Below are 22,786 nucleotides of genomic sequence, written 5' to 3' on the forward strand. Positions count from 1 at the left end.
TTGAACTGTGGATGCAGTCAGTTCACACCCACCTCCTTTGCGCCAAGTGCCAAAGGAGCAATAGTAGTCGAAGCAGGTCAAGCTAGACCGGAAATGTGAGGATCAGACTCCTGAAAACCTTGGTGCAAAGACATACTGATATAACACCAGGTGAAAACACAGTCGTGAAAATAAAAACAGGACTAGAAATAGAAAAAAAAGAACAACACTTAACTGGCTAAGGAGTAAGTAGTACAGGCACGATGTAAAAACTTACTTTTAAACACACAATATTCAGTCTCCGTAGAGACTGTCAAAAATTGCCAATGCCGACTATATTTCAAGTCGTCATGGCGGGGTATTGGGAAAAGTTTTCAATTAGCAATAATCGCGCCTCGGATAAACCTCATTGGCTACGATACTGCCACTGCGCAAAGCTGGCGGACATGGCCTCCCCTTTTGCTCTCCCATGGATGATAACTACCTTTACAGTGAGGGTGAACAAAGGCCAGCACACGTGTGGATATAATGTGTTTCTACACGATCAGTTACATTCAAGCACCGTTCTCGTGGGAAATTTCTTGTCATTAGATTACTCGTGTCCAATATTCGTTCATATTGTAGTAATAGAGAAGCCGCTGGGGATGCTGGGGACTTTTATGCAAATAAACGTGACGTCATAGAAACGACTGGGTAGAGACTTTCACAACACCAGCCGGAGAGCGAGAAAGAGCGGTAAGGGTAGAACCTGAAAGCACAACTGGCTGAATGGGCGAGTGCAGGAATAAGCGCACGGGAGTTGTGTTTTGAGAGAGCAAGTATTTGAAAAAAACGTAATTAAAAAAAAAAGACTTTCGAACAAAACAGCGTAGCATAAAAGTACCTGACGTTCTCAAGTAAAAGTTGAACTTGGAAATCTACAAAAGCTTGAAGAAACCCTACGATGGCAATTAGTACTTTTTGTCTTCAACTAATCCAGAAAACCGATTCTTACATTTGTACCAGTAATATTCAGTCTCCGTAGAGACTGTCAAAAATTGCCAATGCCGACTATATTGCAAGTCGTCACGGCGGGGTATTGGGAAAAGTTTTCAATTAGCAATAATCGCGCCTCGGATAAACCTCATTGGCTACGATACTGCCACTGCGCAAAGCTGAAGAGCTACGCCCACCGGCCTTCGTCCCCAATAAGTGAGATTCCTATTACACAAAGGCGAGTTTGAGACTACTGGAAAAACTTTAACTTATTGTTTGATTGAAAATTATCCAATCAAGCATAATCGTATGATGAGCTCTCGAAAGTACATAGGGATTTCAGTTGTGATTGAATTTAACGAGGTTTTGGAACAGATTGTAGCAAAGCACTATGGGAGGTAAGATGCTAATAGACTTATTTCAGAGACTGCAAAGGGAAATTGAGGGAAACCTTCAGAGTCCGTGTATTTTTGGCTCAGTTTCACAGTGTAACTCCCTTCTCCAAGAGGTTTTTTTTTTTTTTTTATTGTGTTATATGCAGGAAAATTAGTGAAATGGTGCATTCCTGTAATCTCAGATCGCTGTTCTTTACTAGTTGAAGCCAAAAATACCAATTGCTATAAGGATTGCAAGAGGATCATAAATTTGAGGCCAGCCTGGGTAATTTAAAAAGACCCTGTTTCAAAATCAAAAACAAACGGGGTTGAAGGTGTAGCTCAGTGGTAGAGCATGCCTGGGTTTAATCCCCAGTACCAGAATACATAAATAAATAAAATTTACGTAAAGTACATATAACATTTACCATCTTAACCAAATTTAAGTGTAAATTCAATGGAATTGAATACATTGCACGATCATAATCACCATTATCTCTAGAACCTTTTTATCTTTCTAAACTAAAACTCTGTCCCCATTAAATTCTTAACTCCTTATTCCCCTCTTCCCTCACCCCTGGCAAAGGCTATCCCACTTCTTTTAGTAGGAATTATTTTTTGGTGGATGGCGGGGAGGGAGGGAACAGGGTCTCTGTAAATTCCCCGGACTGGCCTTGAACTTGCCATCCTCCCGCCTCAGCCTCCTGGGATTACATGTGTATGTCACCAGAGGCCAACTGTCTCTATGAATTTGACCACTCTAAGTCCCTTACATGAAAGTATTGTATGAAATCATACATATTTGTCCTTTTGGGTCAGGTTTATTTCACTTAGTATAAATTTTTTGTGATTTCATCCATGTGTACTATGTATCAGAATTTAATTCCTTTTAAAATTTGAACAATATTCCATTGGATGGATTTTTTTAATCCATTCATTCTTTTTTTTTTTTTTAAGAGAGAGAGAATTTTAATACTTATTTATTTATTTTGGCAGACACAACATCTTTGTTTGTATGTGGTGCTGAGGATCAAACCCGGGCCGCACACACGCCAGGCGAGGGGGCTACCACTTGAGCCACATCCCCAGTCCTAATCCATTCATTCTTCAATGAGTGCTTGGTTATTTCCACTTTGGGGCTATTGTGAATAATGTTGCTATTTGTGTACAAGTATCAGTTTGAATTTATGTTTTAAATTCTTTGGGGTATGTACCTAAGAGTAGAATTTGCTGGATCATATGGTATTTCTATGCTTAATTCAAAAGAGCTTTCTATGAACTTTTTTTTTTTTTTCCTTGCATTGCTGGGGATCAAAATTGGGGACTTATGCATGCAGGCGAGTGCTCTATCAGTGAGCTACATCCCCAGGCCTTCTGCAAACACTTTATTTCAGAGGAGAAAGGCTGAAAGGCTGTATTTCCACAGAAATGCCACTGTGTATGAATTTGAAGTATGTTTCACCCTCACTGCCTGTTTTTCTTTAGCAGGTAGAAAGCTATTTAAAGCCTAAGTCTAAATCTGTTTCCTCTCCAAACTATATTCTCCAAAATACTTTCATTTTGACTTTTGCTATTCATTAAAATTTGAACAATGGTCTCTGAAACACTGACATTTCTCCAGTGTTTTATTTTGTTTGGTACTGGATGATGATGATGATGATGATGATGATGATGATGATTACCTGGATTGAACCCCAGAAGGAACTTAACCACTGAGCTATATCTCCAATCCTTTTTAAATATTTTATTTAGAGACAGGGTCTTACTGAGTTGCTTAGGTCCTTGCTAAATTGCTGAGGCTGGCTTTGAACTTTCTCAGCCCCCCAATCTGCTGGAGTTACAGGCGTGGGTTATTGTGCTCAGCCAGGTACTGGATATTGAACCCAAGGGTGTTTACCAATAAGCTACATCTCCAGCTCTATCTATCTATCTATCTATTTATTTTGAGACAATAAGTTGTTTTGGGCCTCACTAAGTTGCTGAGACTGGTTTCAAACTTGTGATCCTCCTGTCTCAGCCTCCCCAGTTGCTGGAACTATAAGTGTGTGCCACCATGCCCGGCTGTAAAAAAATTTCAAACACTAAAAGTTCAAGTCAGGTCTAGTGGGGCGCACCTATAATCTCAGCTAAGGAGGCTAAGGCACGAAGATTGCAAGTTTGAGGCCATTTAGCAAGACTTTTCCTCAAAATAAAAATTTTTAAAAAGGGCTGGGGATGTAGCTCAGTGGTAAAGCCTAATATCATGTGTTGAGGCCCTGGGGTTCAATCCCCAATACAGTTTAAAAAAAAAAAATCAAGGGAGAGCTAGGCACAGTGGCCCATGCCTATAATCCTAGTGAGTTGGGAGGCTGAGGCAGGAGGATTACAAATTCTAAGCCAGTCTGGCAATTCAGCAAGACTCTGTCTCAAAATAAAAAATAAAAAGGCTGGGAATGGGCTGGGGTTGTAGTTCAGTGATACAGCACTTGCTTAGCATGTATGAGACACTGCGTTTGGTTCTCAGCACTGCATCTTAATAAATAAAAAAATAAAATAAAGGTTCATCAACAACTAAAAAATTTTTTTTTAAAATAGGCCTGGGGATTTAAGTCACTGTTAGAACACCTCTGGATTCAATTCCTACTACAATCAATCGATAAATAAAACAAAGGGAAAGAGAGTGTCACTATTTTAACCCTGTCATGGGTTTTTATAAAATACCCTTGCATGCAGGAGATCAAACCCAGGACCTGCCTTATGCTAAGAACATGCTCTACCACTGAGCTACACCCCCAGCCCTGCAATTTTTTAACTTATATTTTGGTTCTCTCAGCCAATGTAATTAGGTTAACTAAGGCACATAGGGCTGTCAGGGGACTGATTCTTTCTGCTTAGAAGATTCTATAGATAATGATCTATCCAAGTTGTAACTGCAGATACTACTCCCAGGTTACTTTTTTTTTGGTGCTGGGGATTGAACCCAGGTCCTTGTGCATGTGAGGCAAGCACTCTACTAACTGAGCTATGTCCCCAGCCCCCCAGGTTACTTAATGAAGTCAGTTTGCCAATATTTATCTCCATACATAAGATGAGAGGATCAGGAAACACTCTGCCTCCAGCTTCCTTATTGTTCCTCTTGGCTTCAGCTTTTATTTTATTATATATACAGTCAATGGATCCTTTATTTATTTATATGCGGGGCTGAGGATAGAACCCAGGGCCTCACACACTCCAGCTCCTTATTTATTTATTTTATGTAGTGCTGAGGATCGAACCTGATGCCTCACACGTGCTAAGAAAGTACTCTACCACTGAGCTACACCCCACCCCTTCAGTTCTTCTTGAAGCAGGGTAAGAGCTTTCTTAGATGAGCTTTCTTAGACTCTGCTAGATTGTGTTCTAAATATATATTTTAGTTGATGTCCTACTTTAGGTGTAGCAGTTCTCACTGGCCACATGTAAACAGACTTAATACCCAGGCATCTGTTCAGATCAATTAAATTAGAATCTCTGAGGTGGAGACACAGGCATTGTGGGATTAATTTAATTAAAACATAGAAATAATATTGGAGACGTCAAATGAGTCCACGTATATAGGTGATTTTAATCATATTAACTTGTGTGAATCTTATTTTGTCATAACTCACTACAAAGTGTTTTACCCATAGCAGCAAACTCGATTCCATTTTTTTGAATGCAACATGAACATGAACACTGAAGACAAAGATGGGTCAAGTGTAGACCCGTTTCTAAAACCATCTGTTAAAAAAGGATGAATTCCTAACTTATCGCTGTTTGGACAGGCTGTTTTGCACCCAATACCTGGGTACCTAAGCTCTAACTACTTCCTTCTGAAAGACAAGGCCCAGCTGAGCGCCCACACCAAGATTCCAAACATCTGACCAGGAGAGATGGACAGGGGGCGCTCGCGGACGATAATGGGTCCCGCGGGATTGTGGGACTTGTAGTTTTCCTTGCATCAGTTTCTTTCACGAACTACAATTCCCAAGATGCACCGGTAGCCGAACAGCCCCCTTGTCAGGGGTGAGGTGTCTCCTAAGCGGCGAAAGTAAGTGTGTTTTGAGCGGGCTCCAGGTTTCTCGAAGTTGTGCATTTCTTCCTCTTTGCCCCTGGTGGGGTCTGGAAGAGAGCCTCTTTTCCCGTGGGACGTGTTTTCGAGCGGCGTGTCTCTGGCCCTTAGGTCTCAGGGAAGAGCTGTGTCCTTGTTCAGTTCGCGCGTTGAGGTGGGATGTCCCGGAGAAAGCGGGGTCGTGAACTCAGGTCTGGAAAGCCAGGCCTAAAATAGTGATTGCATATGGGATGCGTGTCACTAGAGAAGTTGTAGCTAACATGCAGGGGTCTGGTCTTTTTCTTCTTCTTTTTTTCTATGTCCCAGCAGCAGAATTTATAATGGAGAGGTAACAAGAAATATGGGGGAAACGAAGAAATGAAAGGGGTGTGGGATTAATTACATGAATAAAATCAAAAGCCTGAAAGGTCTGAGCAATAAATTTTATCAAAACCTGACAGTTTGGGTTGGGGAGGTGCAACTTAGAGGTGGAGGAGTGCTTGCTTCTAGCATGCAAGAGAGGCTCTGGGTTCATTTCCCCCAGTGCCGGAAAAAATGAAAATAAATAAATTTTTAAAACCCTGACGTACTACAATTCAAACGTGCTCCTCTTGGCTTAGGGAGAAATGAGATGATTCTGATTTATAAAACAGGAAGTAGGTTTCTGGAACACGTAATCCCCCAAGGGATAATATTGACCAGAAATATAAATTTAACTCTTCTATAGCGACATCTTTAAATGTAGTCATAGGTGGAATAATAGTACGCTACTGAGATTTAAATAATATATTGGGGTTAGGTGGCTGGAGACATATCTCAGTGTAAACCACTTGCATGTACAGGGCCCTAGATTCAATCCCAAACATCACTCCCCCCAAGAAAAAGAATATTGGGGTAATTCATTAGCCTTTTGGAACATATAAGCATTCATTTCTGACCAGCCATTTTTTTCTGTTACAGAATAGACCTTATGTTATGTTAGAATCCTGCTTTACCAGTTTTCCCCCACCCTTTATTTATTTATTTACTGTGGCACTGGGGATTAAACCCATCAGTGAGGGCAGCCCCAGCCCCAGCCTAGCCAAATCTTATTTCCCTGGTAGTATGCTCACCTAGCATGTTAGGTTTGATCCCCAGTACTGCAAAAAAAAAAAAAAAAAAAAGCTCTTATGTAATAATCTTATGCTTAGATAAGACTTTATTTTGTGGGAGGGATGAAAGATTCTTGACAAAAAAATTATTAAAAAGATAATAAAGAAGGTGGGCTTACTTCAGATTGGATTCAAAGGACCCAGGACGGGTTCTGGAATCAGTTTATGCTGCTGAGGGCCAGTTGTTAAATATTTGGGAATTTACTAACCAGTTGTTAAATCACTTGTAGCCTGAAATTGGCCATAATAGGATTTTTCTTTTCCTTCTTGGGTGTGGAAGCCAGTTTATCTGCATTTCTCTGGCAAAGGCCAGTGTTTCTCTGTAAACCTGGAGCCCTAATGTTCAACGCATCCCTGAGTTATCAGATTGTTAACTAGCTCACACCCTTCCCAATTTTACAGGATATTGATTTTGATTTAAAAGAAAACACATTATCAGGCGCAGTGACACACACCTGTAATCAGCAATTTGGGAGGCTAAGGCAGAGGATCGAAGCTCAAGGCCAGCCTCAGCAACTGAGTGAGACCCTGTCTCAAAAAATAAAAAGGGCTGGGGACATGGCTCTGTGGTAATGCCCCTGGGTTAAATCCCTGGTACCAAAAACAAACAAACAAACAAAAAACCCCACACTTTGTAATACGGGGTCTGGCGGGTAGCTAAGTGGTCTAGTGCAATTGAGACCCTGGGTTCAATCTTCAGCACCAAAAGAAGAAAAACAAAACCACTGTAGGATGGGAGAAGGGGAGGGGGGAAGAGGCTGTATCTTTTCTGTCATGTCAGATACATTGATTCATTCTGAGTCCATTGAAGTCATTGATTCATTATGAGTTGATTGATTATGAGTTGGTAAGCATGGATAAGTAAGGTCTGAATAGATGTCTTTCTTAGGTTACAGAAAAACCTATGCTTCTTTCAAGCACATTTTTCTAATACTTAAACATCCTTATTTTCCATAAAACAGTATTGTATGCATTTCTGATAAATTCTTACTCCTTAGCTCTTTCTCAATATCAAGCTCTCATTGGCTCTCATTAACCTCTGCATAATACTTCAATGTGCAGATTAGCTGATTAGTAGATACTTTGGGTTGGCAGCTTCCCCAAAGGGCTTGATATCTCATCAGTAGGAGCTGGGGATGCACTTACCTAGTACGTGTAAGGCCCTGAGTTAGAATTTCATCAGTAATCTGCTACTGAATATAATTTAGGGTGGACATTTTGGGGGAAAATAAAGATACCAGCCAATCTTGTCTTTATTTGTGGGTTTATCTTTTTTGTGTGACATACTGGGTATTGGACCTAGGCCTTAAGCATTTTATGCAAATGCCATACCCCTGAGCTACATCCCCAGCCCCATTCCCTCCCCTCAGCCACCCTCCTAACTCCGGTACTGATGATTGAACCCAGGAGTGCTCTTATCACTGACCTCTGACCCAACCATTTTTTATTTTGAAACAGGGTCTAACTAACTAAAGTGTCTAGGCTGGCTTTTAACTTGCAATCCTTCTGCTCTGAGTTGCTGGGATTACAGGCATGCGCCACTGTGCCTGTCATCCCCAGCCCTGTTTACAAATTTTATTTTGAGCCAGGGTGCTAAATTGTCCAGAGTGGCCTCAAACTTGTGATTCTTTTTGTTTCAGCCTCCCAAATTCTGAGATTACAAACACACCACTGCATTGGCTATCCATGGATTATTATTATTATTTATTATTGTTATTATTAATTTTTCAGTGCTGGGAATGGAACCCAGGGCTGCAACCATGTTAGGCAAGGGTTCTACCAATAAGTTCACCCCTGCTTATTTGTGGGTTCTTGACAGAGACCCTGGTTCTCTCTAATTTGGGTACATATTTTTTCTTCTTTGCCTCAGTTATCTCCAGCCTATAGTTTGGTTTTGTCTGTTTTTGGTTTGGTTGTTTGTTTTTTCAGGACTTAGCCCTTATTTATCTCTGTTCTATTGATAATCATGAACCCTTGGGTTCAGTTTTGGCTAGATCTAGGGCAACATGAGGACACTGGATTACTAAATTGTTTGGCCTAATTCACTTTGCACATTTAATTTGAAATATATTTTTCTCCAAATACTATATAATTGCTGAAATGGTTCAGATATTGGGATTTTTGTCTACCTTTACAAGAAAACTTTCCATGTTTTAGCTTCTCTTCACACTTCCATTCTAAGCTGTTAAAATTCACAGGATTTAAGGATATAGCCTTCATCTCATGGCTTTTGGCACCTTTGTACTCCTGTTGTCCTGGCTACATCGGGTATCTTCAATCCACACATTCCTCTAAAGAATTAGCCATCATTGAATTTCTTTTTTTTTTTTTTAATTTTTTATTGTTGGTTGTTTAAAACATTACATGTTTCTTGATATATCATATTTCACACTCTGATTCAAGTGGGCCATCATTGAATTTCAACCATTAGCAGTTCTTGGGCTGACGGTGTAGTTAGGTGGTAGAGCTCAGTGGCAGAGAGCATGCTTAGTGTGTAGGAAGCCCTGTGTCCAATCCACAGCACAAAAGAAAGAGATTTTTGGCTAATTGTTTCATTTATATACTCCTATCCTCTTAATCCTTCTCCTTATTATTTTTAAACAAATTCTTTCAGATACATCATTTCATCCAAAATTTTAAAATAAAACTATATGAGTGAGAACTTTTTAAGCCAGATATGGTGGTGTGTACCTGTAATCCCAGGTACTTGGGAGAATGAGGCCAAAGGATCGCTTGAGGAGTTTGAGGCCAGCCTGGGCAATGTAGCAAGACCCCATCTCTTTAAAAAAAAAAAAAAAAAAAAAAAAATATATATATATATATATATACACACACACACACACACACACACTTTTAAAGAATCACAAATACCGTCTGTCATATGCATTAAAAAATTAACTTGATGGGGCTGTTACTCAGTGGTAGAGTGAATGTTTAGCATGCACAAGAGCCTGGGTTTAAGCTCCACATCCAAAAAAACAAATAATAATTTCTTACTATCATGAATATCCTGTTTGTTTTGTTTTGGTACCAGGGATTGAACTCAGGGGCACTGAGCCACATCCCCAGCCCTATTTTGTATATTATTTAGAGACAGGGTCTCACTGAGTTGCTTAGCACCTTGATTTTGCTGAGGCTGGTTTTGAACTCGAAATCTTCCTGCCTCAACCTCCTGAATCACTGGGATTAAAGTTGTGTGCCATTGCGCCTGACTCAATATCCTGTTGATGTTCAGTTTTTCAATTGTCATATTGAAAAAATGTCATAGAATGTCTTTTTTTTTTTTTTGGTACGAGGGATAAATCCAATGGTGCTTAACCATTGAGCCATATCCCTAACCCTTTTTATTTTTCCTTTTGAGACAGAGTCTCACTAGGTTGCTTATAGCCTCACAGAGTTGCCGAGGCTGGCTTCAAACCTGCCATTCTCTTCTCCAGCCTCCCAAGCTGCAAGAATTATAGGTGTGCATTACCACACTTGCTTAGAATGTCATATATTTTTTAAATTTTTTTTTAGTTGTCAATGAACCTTTATTTTATTTATTTATATGTGGTGCTGAGAATCGAACCCAGGGCCTCATGCTAGGCAAGCACTCTACCACTGAACCACAACCCCAGCCCAGAATGTTATATTTTATATATTTATTTATTTTTGATTTTTTTTTTTAGAATTTTTTAATATTTATTTTTTTTAGTTTTCGGCGGACACAACATCTTTGTTTGTATGTGGTGCTGAGGATCGAACCCGGGCCGCACGCATGCCAGGCGAGCGCGCTACCACTTGAGCCACATCCCCAGCCCATGTTATATATATATATATATATATATATATATATATATATATATATATATATATATTTTTTTTTTTTTTTTTTTTTTTTTTTAAAGAGAGAGAGAGAGAGAGAGAATTTTTAATATTTATTTTTTAGTTCTCGGTGTACACAACATCTTTGTTTGTATATGGTGCTGAGGATCGAACCCGGGCCACACGCATGCCAGGCAAGCACGCTACCACTTGAGCCACATCTCCAGCCCCCCGTGTTATATTTTTAAAGTTGGTTTGAATCAGCATCCAGATAAGTTCTATATAGTAAATTGTTGGTGTGTTTTTAAATCTCTTTTAATTCTTCTTCTTCTTTTTTTTTTTTTTTTTAAATCTTTATTTATTTATTTTTATGTGGTTGCCGAGGATCGAACCCAGTGCCTCACACATGTGAGGCTGGCTCTCTACCACTGAGCTACAGCCCCAGCCCCTTAATTCTTCTTCACATCTATCTTATGTAATTTATTTGTGTAAGAATCTGATTTTGTTTGTCCTGTAGAGTTTCAGTTTCCAATGGCCTGGACTTTGCCAGGTGACAAATGCTATCATTTTACACAATGTTCTATTCTCTGTATTTTCTATAAATTATTAATTAGAGATTTGATCAGAATCAAGTTTGATTTTTTTTTTTTTTGCCAAGACCACATCTTAGGCAGTCTTCCATCAAAAGTCTCATAGTTCTCAATGTTTCTCTGTAATTAAAAAAAATTAATTAATTATTTTGCAGTGCTGAGGATTAAACCTATTTAATTAAATATTAAACATGTTAGGCAAATGCTCTACCACTGAGCTACACCCCCAGCCCATCTTTTTGAAATCTTAGCAGCTTTTGATGCTCAATGTCTATTTTTTACCTCTTATTTTTCAGCTATGAAAATGAATGAATTAGCTGGGTGTGGTGTCACGCACCAACTGTTATTCCAGTGACTCAGGAGGCTGAGGTAGGAGAATCACAAGTTTGAGGCCAGCCTCAGCAACTTAGTGAGGCACTCCAACAACTTAGCGAGACCTTGTCTCAAAGTAAAAAAAATAACAATAAAAAATAAGTGCTGGGAATGTAGCTCAGTGGTAAAATGCTTTGGGGTTCAATCCCTAGTACCAGAAAAAAAAAATGAATGATGAATTTTTTGCACGTGCTTTAACATTCTCCCTTTCTCCTGCCACTGCTAACTATAAATCTTACTTTCTATGTCTATAGCTCTGCCTATTCTGGACATTTCATATAAGTAGAATCATATAATATTGGTCTTTTTGTAGCTGACTTCTTACACTTAGCCTAATGTTTTCAATGTCCATCCATGTGATAGTATGTATGAGAACTTTTTTTTTTTTCCCTAGTGATGGAGATTGAGTCCTGGGTGCTATATCACTGAGCTACATTCCCAGTCCTATTTTTTATGTTGAAACAGGATAAGTTTCCCTTGAATTTGTGATTCTCCTGCCTCAGCCTCTTCAGTAGCTGGATTCTAGCTTCATTCATTTTTTACTGCAGAATGACACTCCACTGAACAGGTAGATCACATCTTGTTTTTTCTTTCATCCGTTAGTGGTTACCTTTGTTTGCAAAACTCATCTTCTCACATGAGGTTTCTTTTTCTCTAGAATGAGGATGAGCAGTGGGTTGACGTTCAAGTCAACAAAAGGCAGTTGGATCAGAAACCTCAGGCGGCAGAGCTCATGCAGATCTGTTGAGTTCTTTGTGCCATCAAGTCCTCCTTTGGACCCTGAGAAGGTCAAAGAATTACAGCGCTTCATCACTCTTTCCAAGAAACTCCTCGTGATGACGGGGGCAGGGATCTCAACTGAGTCAGGGATCCCAGACTACAGGTCAGAAAAGGTGGGACTTTATGCCCGCACTGACCAGAGGCCCATCCAGCATGGAGATTTTGTACGGAGTGCTCCAATCCGCCAGCAGTACTGGGCAAGAAACTTTGTGGGCTGGCCTCAGTTCTCATCCCACCAGCCGAACCCTGCACACTGGGCTCTGAGCAACTGGGAGAAACTCGGAAAACTGCATTGGCTAGTGACACAAAATGTGGATGCTTTGCACACCAAGGCCGGGAGTCAGCGCCTGACAGAGCTCCATGGATGCATGCACAGGTAGGTGCAGGAAGCCTAGTTTGAACGTGGCAATGTGTGTTCTGTGAGAGCCAGAACCTTTGTTATCTTAGTTAAGGTTGTATTAGATCCTGAGAAAAAGATTTGGAAGCAAATTGTTTAGTTTAGAGTTGATCCTGGTAAACTCATTCGGGGAATAGGGACACAAAAAAGTGGGGACAAGGAAGGGTGTGTTCAGGGCTGGGGATGTAGCCCAGTGCTAGAGCACTTGCCCAGCATCACGAGGCTCAGGGTTTGATTCCCCAGCACTAGTGGGGGAAATACGTATGGGTTACTACTTTGAACAGATAAGCTCAGTCCTGCCAGGACTCTGTGTCTAGAACATGCTTCAGAATTATCTCTTTGAAAGTGAAGGAAGCTGGGGTGTTTATCCACCATTTCTCATGCCTCCCTGGTCCACAGTTGCTCTTGGGGAATTATTTCCCTACCGCTTTACTCTGCTTCTCTCAAGAAGGCTACCATGGTCATGGAACATTCTATGCAAAAGAGACACAGGAAGCTGCTTATAAGAATATTGTGTCCCTGTGGCTTCCAGGGTGTTCTGGGATGTACATGAGCAGAACCAAAAGTTTATGCTACAAACTGCTGGGTCTCCAGCACATAGACACACAGAACACAGGATAGTTCTGACTACAGTCAGAACTCTAAATAATTATAGGTGGAATGAATACACGGGCAGGGGATTGTACCGACAGCCTTGGCAATGACTTGTAGCTAATTGGAGACTATTTCTTTATCTTTATGTCTCTGAGAGCCTCCTCTGAGAACTAAAATCAGCCTGCCAATCGTGAATTATTTCCTGGGTGCCTGTGTTATGCGTATTGGCATGCCACCTGGTAGTGTGAATAAGAGGTGGTCTACTTTATATGCAGGAATTCTGTTTGGTGGGGGAGACACAAAAATAGCATGTTTAGCAACAAACAACTCAACATGTGTTTGTTAAATTGTGTGGTCCTTGGTATATATGATGTGCACGTTCAGAGAAACAGATGTAGTGAAGATTGGCATAATTGAGAAAGCTTGTATGGGTAAAGTGGGGGCTTGAGACTGATTCAAGTTGGACTTAGGCAAAGGATTCTGGGAAAAAAGGGCTTTCTAAATGAAGGGAGTTCATAGAGCCCAGGGGAGTCAGGCCTGACCTCTATGGAGGGTTTGGGAATGGTGACTAGTGTGAAATCAGATTTTGAGAGGGGCTAGACCCAAATTGGTTGCAATTGAAAATCAGACAGCCTAGTTTGGGTCTGTTGTGACATAAAGGGTTTCTGAGCAAGAGAGCAACAACATGATAAAAATAGCACTGGAGAAAGGCTAGACAGGACTAGAAAGAGTGGGTTAAGGGAGGTCAGCCTGAAGGACCCAGATTATGGGGTTATTGGGGGAATTAGAGAATTAATGATACCTATATGTTCATGTTAAGAATACATAAAAACCTTTATCTCATGATCAAAATTTCAAAATTCACAAAAGTGGAGACTAAGTACCCATAAACCATCCCCCAGATTCAAAAATTTTGTTTTTCTTTCGGTACAGGGGATTTAACCCAGGGGTGCTTTACCACTGAGCCACATTCCCATACCTTTTTTATTTTTTATTTTGAGGCAGGGTCTCACTAAGTTGCTTAGGACCTCACTAAGTTGCTAAGGTTAGCCTTCAAAGATTTTTCTTTTTCTCCTTTGATACCTGTGATTGAATTCAGGGGCACTCAACCACTAAGCCACACCCCCAGCCCTATTTTGTATTTTATTTATTTTAATTTGTTTTTGCAGTTGTAAGTGGACAGCATGCCTTTATTTTTGTTTATTTTTATGTGGTGCTGAGGATCAAACCCAGTTCCTCACACGTGATAGGCAAGTGCTCTGCCACTGAGCCACATCCTCAGCCCTATTTTGTATTTTATTTAGAGACAGGGTCTCACTGAGTTGCTTAGGGCCTCACTTTTGCTGAGGCTGACTTTGAACTCATGATCCTCCTGCTTCAGCCTCCCTAGCTGCTGGGATTATAGGCATGCACCACCTTGCTCTGCTAGGATTGATCTTTTTTTTTTTTTTAATATTTTTTTAGTTGTCAATGGACCTTTATTTATATGTGGTGCTGAGAATCGAATCCAGTGCCTCACACATGCTAGGCAAGCACTCTACCACTGAGCTACAACTCCAGCCCTGGGATTGATCTTAATAGGATAGTCAAGGAGATGTGGAGATGGAACTAGGGTTTGGAGAAGGTAGGAGTAGAGTCACAGAGGAGGCAGCCATTATACAGAGACACTGAAATAGGAGAGAGCTCCAGCCAACAAGGAGAACATAGAAAACAGGGTGGAGGACTGAGGCGTATCTAGAGGTGGAACCAACTATACCCCCTTTCATTCTTTCTTTTCTTTTTATGTTTTTTAGAGGCAGGATCTCATTGCCCAGGCTGACCTCAAACTCCTGGGCTCAAGCCATCCTCCTGTTTTCACCTCCAAGTAGCTAAAACTGCACGTTTTTGTTTCTTTCAACAGCTATTTAGTGAGCTCCCAATCACTAAATTGGACGCAGGCACTATTGTAGGAGGTGGGCATTAGGGCAGTGGCCAAAGGACACAACATGCTTGCTCTCACAGAGTTCATGTCCAGGTGATGAGAAGTGAGAATATAACCAGAAGGGGCTGTTTTAGGTTTGGTCGGTTTTTGTTTTTTTTAGCAGTATTAAGGATGGAACCCAGGTCCTTGCACATGCTAAGCACATTGCCTACCGAGCTATGCCCCCAGCCAAGAAAAGTGTCTTAAAGAGAAGAGGGTGATAATGACAAATAAAGTAGGTGAACACAGTGCAGAATGAAGGGGAAAAGCACTTGTTCAGGCGCTCAGGGAATCATAAGGTACAGCATTTGCTGTTATAAGGATAGAAGTGAGCCAGTTGTGGTGTTGCACACCTGTAATCTCAGTGGCTTGGGAGGCTGAGGCTGGAGGATCGCAAGTTTGAGACCAGCCTCAGCAACTGAACAAGACCTTAACAGGGAGACCCCGTCTCTAAATAAAAAATAAAAAGGGCTGGGGATGTGGTTCAGTGGTTAAGCACCCGTGGGTTCAATCCCTAGAAGATAAAAGCGAGCTAGTGGAAGCCTAAGCAGGGGGTGTATAGTAAGGAAACAGATGTACATTACTTGCTCTAGAAAACTAGTGGTAGAAATAGGAGGAAAGACCACAAATCCACAGGAGATCATGAAAATGGAGGCCTAAGATGGGGAAAATCAGGGTGTTAGGAAAAGAAAGTAGGGGAGACTGACACTGCCTCGGGAGGGAGCACCTATAGCAGATTTGTGCCTCCAAGGAGAGAGCATTCAGTGGCCTCATCTTTGGTTTCAGGGTCCTCTGCTTGAACTGTGGTGAGCAGACTCCCCGGGGGGTGCTGCAAGAGCGCATCAAACTTCTGAATCCCACTTGGAACGCCGAGGCCCAGGGCCTGGCGCCCGACGGGGACGTCTTTCTCTCGGAGGAGCAGGTGCAGAGCTTCCAGGTCCCCTCCTGTGTTCGATGTGGAGGTCTTCTGAAACCTGATGTTGTGTTCTTCGGGGACACAGTGAACCCTGACAAGGTTAATTTTGTGCACAGGCGTGTGAAAGAAGCCGACTCCCTGTTGGTGGTGGGATCGTCCTTACAGGTATGACTGGTCAGAGTGGTGACTGACCTTTGTTGGGCTGGGGCATCCTGGAGGCTCCTGTATTCGGTTGTCTTTTCTTGGATCTAGAGCTCTTACATGTGTCTTCTGCTGGGCAGGTGTACTCTGGTTACAGGTTTATCCTCACTGCCCGAGAGAAGAAGCTACCAATCGCCATACTGAACATCGGGCCCACACGGTCAGATAACCTGGCATGTCTGAAGCTGAATTCTCGTTGTGGAGAGTTGCTGCCTTTAATAGACCCACACTGACTCAGCCTGACGTTCCAGATCCAGAAACAGGGCTTTCCTTTGGATCCTGCTGCTGAAGGTACGTGCCTTCTCAGTTCCCATTTGACAGAGTACTGGGGTGTGCTCACAAGATACAGATATTTCTAGGCTTCTTTTTTTTTAAATATTTATTTTTTTTTTTGGATTTCGGCGGACACAACATCTTTATTTGTATGTGATGCTGAGGATCGAACCCAGCGCTGCGTGCATGCCAGGCGAGCACGCTACTGCTTGAGCCACATTCCCAGCCCCTCTAGGCTTCTTAACATATGGTCATTGGACCCTGGGGCACTTAAGCACTGAGCCATATCTCCAGCCCTTTTTTATATTTTATTTAGAGATAGGGTCTTGCTAAGTTGCTTGGGGTCTTACTAAGTTGATGAGGCTGATCTTGAACTCACAATCCTTCTGCCTCAGCTTCCCGGGCCATTATATAGGTATGTGCCACCATGCCTAGCAACATATGGTCATTTTTTTTTAACTTTTTCTTTTTCTTTTTTTTGTTGTAGGTGGATACAATATCTTTATTTTATTTTTATGTAGTGCTAAGGATTGAACCCAGTGCCTCACGTGTGCTAGGTCAGTTCTCTACCACTGAGTCACAACCCCAGCCCCCATATGGTCATTCTTTTTTTTTTTTAATATTTATTTTTTAGTTTTCGGCGGACACAACATCTTTGTTCGTATGTGGTGCTGAGGATCGAACCCGGGCCGCACGCATGCCATGCGAGCGCGCTACCACTTGAGCCACATCCCCAGCCCCATATGGTCATTCTTAAGCTAGCTTCTTAAGACAGACTATGATTTTCAAATTCTAGCTATAAAACTATTTAAGACACTAGAATAGTTATGTGCCATTGATTCCCCCTGCTTTCTTTTGGGTGCTAGGGATTGAACCCAGGGCCTAACATGTTAACCAGGCACTCTGTCACTGATCTTCACCCTCAAGAATTTTTTTGTTGTTATTGTTGTAAATGGACACAATACCCTTATTTATTTATTTTTATTTTTTACGTGGTGCTGAGAATCGGACCCAGTGTCTCACACATGCTAGGCAAGCGCTCTGCCACCGAGCTACAACTCCAGCCCCCCAAATCCCATTTTTAAAATAACCATTTTATTGAGATATAACTCACATATCATAGAGTTTACCTTTTAAAATGTACAACTGAGTAGTTTTTATATTTTAAAAATTTTTCCATAAAATTTATTAAATTGAGAATTATACTTTCTATGAGGTAGATACTAAAACATCTGAAATTTAATTCACTAATATACAAAAACATCATAAAAGAAATACAAATTTATCCTAAAGTTTCTTGATACTTGTCTGAAGGTGACCGACAGCTTGGCCAAGTTAGTCATGCTGCCAGTTTACCTCCAAATGTTAATTTAGTGCATTAGAAATATCTTTTCTCTTGATATAAAAGAAAAAAAGACAATGAAATGTGAACCTGAGTTGTTTTTAGTACACTTGCAAAGTTATCCATTGATTACTACTCATTTCAGAACACTGGAACATTTTCATCATCCCCCCAAAAAAACCTTGAACCCATTAGCAGTCATCCCCATCACTGCTGCCACCACCCAGCCTCTGGGAACAATTAATCTTTCCGTATCTGCCTGTTCTGGATATTTCCTGTAGTGTGTGGCTTTCTGTGTGGTTTATCCACTTAACATAATGTATTCAAGATTCATCCCTATTATAGTATATTTCAGTACTTCATTTTTTTCTTTTTTCATGGTACTGGGGATTAAGTTCTACCACTGAGCTACACCCATAGTCCATTGATTGATTGTGGTACTGGGGATTGTGAACTCAGTGCTTGCAAGGCAAATGCTGTACCACTGAGCTACATCCCCAGTTTTATTTTATTTTTTAAATTTTTGAGACAAGGTCTTGCCAAGTTGCCCATGGTAGCCTTGAATTTACAGTCCTCTTGCCTCAGTCTCCCTGAATAGCTGGGATTATAGGAATGTACTACCATGCTCAGTTTCTTTCTTTCTTTTTTACTTTTCTTTTCTTTCTTTCTTTTTTCTTTTCTTTTCTTTCTTTTTTCTTTTCTTTTCTTTCTGGTAGGGGGATGCTGGAGATTGAATCCAGGGCCTCTTACATACTAATCAAGTGCTCTACCACTGAACTACATCCTCAAACCCCTTAATTCCTTTTTTTTTTTTTTTTAATATTTATTTATTTTTTTTAGTTTTCGGCGGACACAACATCTTTGTTTGTACGTGGTGTTGAGGATCGAACCCAGGCAGCACGCATGCCAGGCGAGCCCACTACCGCTTGAGCCACATCCCCAGCCCTCCCTTAATTCCTTTTTTATGGTTGAATAATATTTCATTTTATAGACACACAATTAATGACTTCATCAGTTAATGAACATTTGGTTGTTTCCACATTTTTTTGAGTGTGCTGGGAATCAAATCCAGGGTTTACATGTGCCAAGCAAGTGCTCCACCACTGAGCCAGACCCACAGCTGTCTACTTTTTGGCTATTATGAATAATGCTGTTGTAAACATTTGGGTACAAGTTTTTCTATGGAATTATATTTTCATTTATATATAGCTGGGAATGGAATTGATGGGTCTTCAAGGCTATTTCCCAAAATGTCTGTCCCATTTTTTACATTCCTGCCAGCAATACACAAGGGCTCCAATTTCTCCACATACTTGTCAACACTTATTGTTATGTATTTTGTGGTATAGCCATCTTTGTGGGTGTGAATTGGTATTTCTTTGTTTTTATTTGTATTTCCCTAATTTCAGCTAATGATGTTGAACATCTTTTCATGTGCTTACTTGTCACCTACATTTCTCATTTGGAGAAATATTTATTTAAATCCTTTGCCCATTTTTTTGGTGGGGGGTTTACTGAGGATTTTACCCAGGAGTGCTTTACCACTGAGCTGCGTCCCCAGTCCTATTTATTTATTTTTAATATTTTTTCTTAGTTATACATGGACACGATATCTTTATTTTATTTATTTACCTTTTATATGGTGCTGAGGATTGAACCCAGTGCCTCACATGCGCGAGGCAAGTGCTCTGCCACTGAGCCACAACCCCAGCTATTTATTTATTTTTTTGAGACAGGGTCTCACTCTGTTGCTTAAGGACTTGCTAATTTGCTAAGGCTGGCCTCAAACTTGGAATCTTCCTACCTCAATCTCCCAGTTTTTAACTTTAAGCAGTTAAGCAGTTTTTAACTTTTAGCAAAGTGTTACTTTTAAAAATGTTTTCAGTTGTAGATGGACACAATACCTTTATTTTTATTTATTTATTTTTTGGTGCTGAGGATTGAACTCAGTGCCTCTGATGTGCCAGGCAAACACCCTAGTACTGAGCCACAACCCCAGCCCCAGTTTTTAACTTTTTTTTTTGTAGTTGCAGATGGACAGCATGCCTTTATTTTGTTTTTTAACTTCTTTGAACTGATACATAAAAGTGTAACAGTTGTACATAGTGCCATGTAGGTAGGCTGATGTTCACAATTATTCCCTCCACCCTATTCCCAGCTTATCTTGGCATTAACTTGTTCTATTTCTTTTTCAGATCCCTCAAGAGTCACCCCCTTTTCCTCCAACTAATTGAAGTAGAGGGCAGAAAACCAACTTTTCTCTGCCAGCCAATCTCTGAACTGGGCAGGTTTCAGAGCCAAGAAGTTAAAGTCTTTAGGCTGATAAGATTTGCCTCTGAAGAAAGTCTTTTCTAGAGAAGCAGCTGCTCTTGATGGGAAAACTGCATTCATTTCCTTTTTAATGTCACATGGCAGAAGAAATAGCCTGGGAAATATGTAGGCCACAGTAGTCTAAACCAGGGATCTCATTATATCAGGGTTACCATAAGGGTAGAAGGAAATGACTTAATTTATAATCCCTAATAGTTGTGTTTTTAACTGAGCCATCTGATACACACACACACACACACACACTTTTTTAAATAAAATGAGAAATAGCATGAACTTTTTATTAAAGAATAAAGTAATAATTTTTAATAGTACACCAGGTGTGTGAGCTGTACATTTATTTATTTTAATCAGCTAAAATAAGAATGTGGCTTTATGACAGTTCTCCAGGATTGTGACTTGATGTCATCTGTCAGACTGGGACACCTGCTTTGAATCTGGTTTTTAGAGAACACAGTTAATTCCCAAGTGGGCTCTTAAGTTAATTTGTTTCTGCTGAGGAAAGCGGGAAGTCTTGTTTGATTACTGCATTAGCCAAAAGAATCAGTGTACCCTGAAAAGTAAGGCAGATGAAAGAATCACAGCCTATTCCAGATATCCTTTTGTCTAAAATTTAGGCGGGCAATACATGCTCATCCTTCACCTGCCTAGGAAGTAATTTTAGTTCACTGGGACAGCCCAAGATCTTGAAAACAGAGTTCTTTTCATATGCACATATGGGTTTGTAAGATTGTAAATCTCATTCTGGTTCATTTGCAGAACCTAAGGTGCTTTGAACCAGATTTCCTTAGTTACTAAAAGTCAGTACTAACTAACGTATTAAAATCTGGGTCTTCTGAGTCTCAAACCATTCTCAACCACAAATCTCATACAATTATTAACAGACACTATTAAGGTACTAAGGATGGAAGATATTACTTCTTTTTTAAATTTTTAAAAATACTTCTTTTAGTTGTAGATAAACACAATACTTTATTTAGTTTTATGAGGTGCTGAGGATTGAACCCAGTGCCTCACACTCTAGGCAAGCACTCTGCCACTGAGCCACAACCCCAGCCCCCATAGATATCACTTCTTGCTCACAAGTAGCTTGCAGAAAACGTGCTGTTCCTCCAAACACCACCTTATTCTCTAACAGAAAAAATAGTACACACAATGACAGAATTAGAGAAAATTTCATCCTTCCCTCTCATTTTATTATTTTTATTCATTTATTGGAAGTCCTAGGGATGGAACCCAGGGCCTCACACATGCTAGGCAAACGTTCTATCACTATTTTTGAAGAAACAAAGATTGGATTTACCTAAGGCCATACTATATAGTTTTAGAGCCAGACCAGAATCTATGTAGACTTTCCATCTTTTTTAAAAATATTTTTAAGTTATCAATGGATCTTTATTTTATTTACTTATATGTGGTGCTGAGAATCGGACCCAGTGCCTTGCACATGCTAGGCAGGTGCTCTACATCTCCACCACCCCAGCCCCTCCATCTTTTTTCCTTTGTTTCCTTCGTTGAACCTTGTGGCACTTGAGGCAGGGTCTTGCTAAATTGACCAGGCTGGACTCAGTTTTTTTGTTTGTTTTCTTTTTGTACTGGGGATTGAAACCAGGGGTGCTTAACCGCTACTGAACCACATCACCAGCCCTGCCCTTTTTTTAGACAGGGTCTCACTAAGTTGCTAAAGCTGGTTTTAAACTCATGACCCTCCTGTCTCAGCTTCTCTAGCCACTGGGATTACAAGTATCCAGCTTAGTTTTTTTTTTGTTTTAATGATGTTTCTCATTTATCTGCAGATTATGGTTAGATGTTGGCAGATTTATGATTGGCAAAAAATTGCAGTAATAGCTGGCCCCTTAAATTTTATGTGACAAAGCAGATAAACTCTATCCACTTCATGAAGGAAAAACTTAAGCCAATCCAAGAAAACAGATGCCCCCCACCTGCCTTCACTTATTTTTTTTAAATTATTTTTTGTTATAGATGGACACAATATCTTTATTTTTTTTTTATTTTTATGTGGTGCTGAGGATCAAATCCAGTGCCTTACATGCCACTGAGCCACAACCCCAGCCCTCCCCCTTCACTTATTAGAAAAGGAATATAGCTGGACACAGTGGTATACACCTCTAATCCAAGCTATTTAGGAAGCAGAGGCAGGAGGATAGCAAGTCAAGGTCAATCTCAGCAACTTAGCCAGGCTCTGTCTCAAAATACAAATTTTAAAAGGGCTGGGGCTGCATCTGTGGTAAAACACCCTTGGGCTTAATCCCCAGTACTCTGCCCCCCACCTCCAATAAAAGGAATGTAGCACAGACTCGAAATTCTTTTTTTTTTTTTGAGAATTTTAATATTTATTTATTTTTTTTTAAGTTTTCAGCTGACACAACATCTTTGTTTGTATGTAGTGCTGAGGATCAAACCCAGGCCGCACCCATGCCAGGGGAGTGCGCTACCGCTTGAGCCACATCCCCAGCCCTCAAAATTCTTAAGAATCCATAGATGTGGATTCCAGTCTTGCTACTTAGTAGCTGGATGAACTTGGGTAAATTATTCTACCTGATCTTCAGGCTCTTTATAATTCAGAAAGCTACCTCATTGGGTTGTTGAGTTTGAGGCACATAGTACAATGCCTGGTACATAAGAAAAAAGAGATGCACCATTATCATCAAGAAGTGGGTAGCATGGTGCGAGAGGAAACC

General features: G+C 40.5%; 1 protein-coding gene and 3 non-coding genes across 7 annotated transcripts; 1 reads left to right on the forward strand and 3 right to left on the reverse strand.

The window, feature by feature from the left end:
- Positions 1–277: 277 nt before the first annotated feature.
- Positions 278–418, reverse strand: LOC114081917 (U4 spliceosomal RNA). Its single transcript, XR_004618787.1, has one exon. It is a non-coding gene; the product is annotated as a U4 spliceosomal RNA (small nuclear RNA).
- Positions 419–994: 576 nt separating this feature from the next.
- On the reverse strand, positions 995–1,135 carry LOC114081916 (U4 spliceosomal RNA). The gene has a single exon (XR_003580868.1). It is a non-coding gene; the product is annotated as a U4 spliceosomal RNA (small nuclear RNA).
- Positions 1,136–5,305: 4,170 nt separating this feature from the next.
- Sirt4 (sirtuin 4) lies at positions 5,306–20,387 on the forward strand. 4 transcript variants are annotated; one of them, XM_071617107.1, is made up of 7 exons: positions 5,358–5,376; positions 11,218–11,290; positions 11,688–11,861; positions 11,952–12,449; positions 15,811–16,105; positions 16,222–16,432; positions 19,952–20,387. In XM_071617107.1, exons 4-6 carry the CDS (start codon positions 11,953–11,955, stop codon positions 16,372–16,374), a joined length of 945 nt encoding a protein of 314 aa, XP_071473208.1. In that variant the 5' UTR covers positions 5,358–5,376; positions 11,218–11,290; positions 11,688–11,861; position 11,952; the 3' UTR covers positions 16,375–16,432; positions 19,952–20,387. The 4 variants fall into 4 exon arrangements, with proteins under 4 accessions (XP_027779107.1, XP_071473205.1, XP_071473206.1 ...); XM_071617104.1 differs by lacking the exon at positions 11,218–11,290 and having other exon boundaries at positions 5,307–5,376; XM_071617105.1 differs by lacking the exon at positions 11,218–11,290 and having other exon boundaries at positions 5,326–5,376; positions 11,759–11,861.
- LOC114081919 (small nucleolar RNA SNORA19) lies at positions 17,717–17,846 on the reverse strand. The gene has a single exon (XR_003580870.1). It is a non-coding gene; the product is annotated as a small nucleolar RNA SNORA19 (small nucleolar RNA).
- Positions 20,388–22,786: the final 2,399 nt, after the last annotated feature.

This window comes from Marmota flaviventris, chromosome 1, assembly GCF_047511675.1.
Source record: "Marmota flaviventris isolate mMarFla1 chromosome 1, mMarFla1.hap1, whole genome shotgun sequence".
In the NCBI taxonomy this organism is placed as follows: domain Eukaryota; kingdom Metazoa; phylum Chordata; class Mammalia; order Rodentia; family Sciuridae; genus Marmota; species Marmota flaviventris.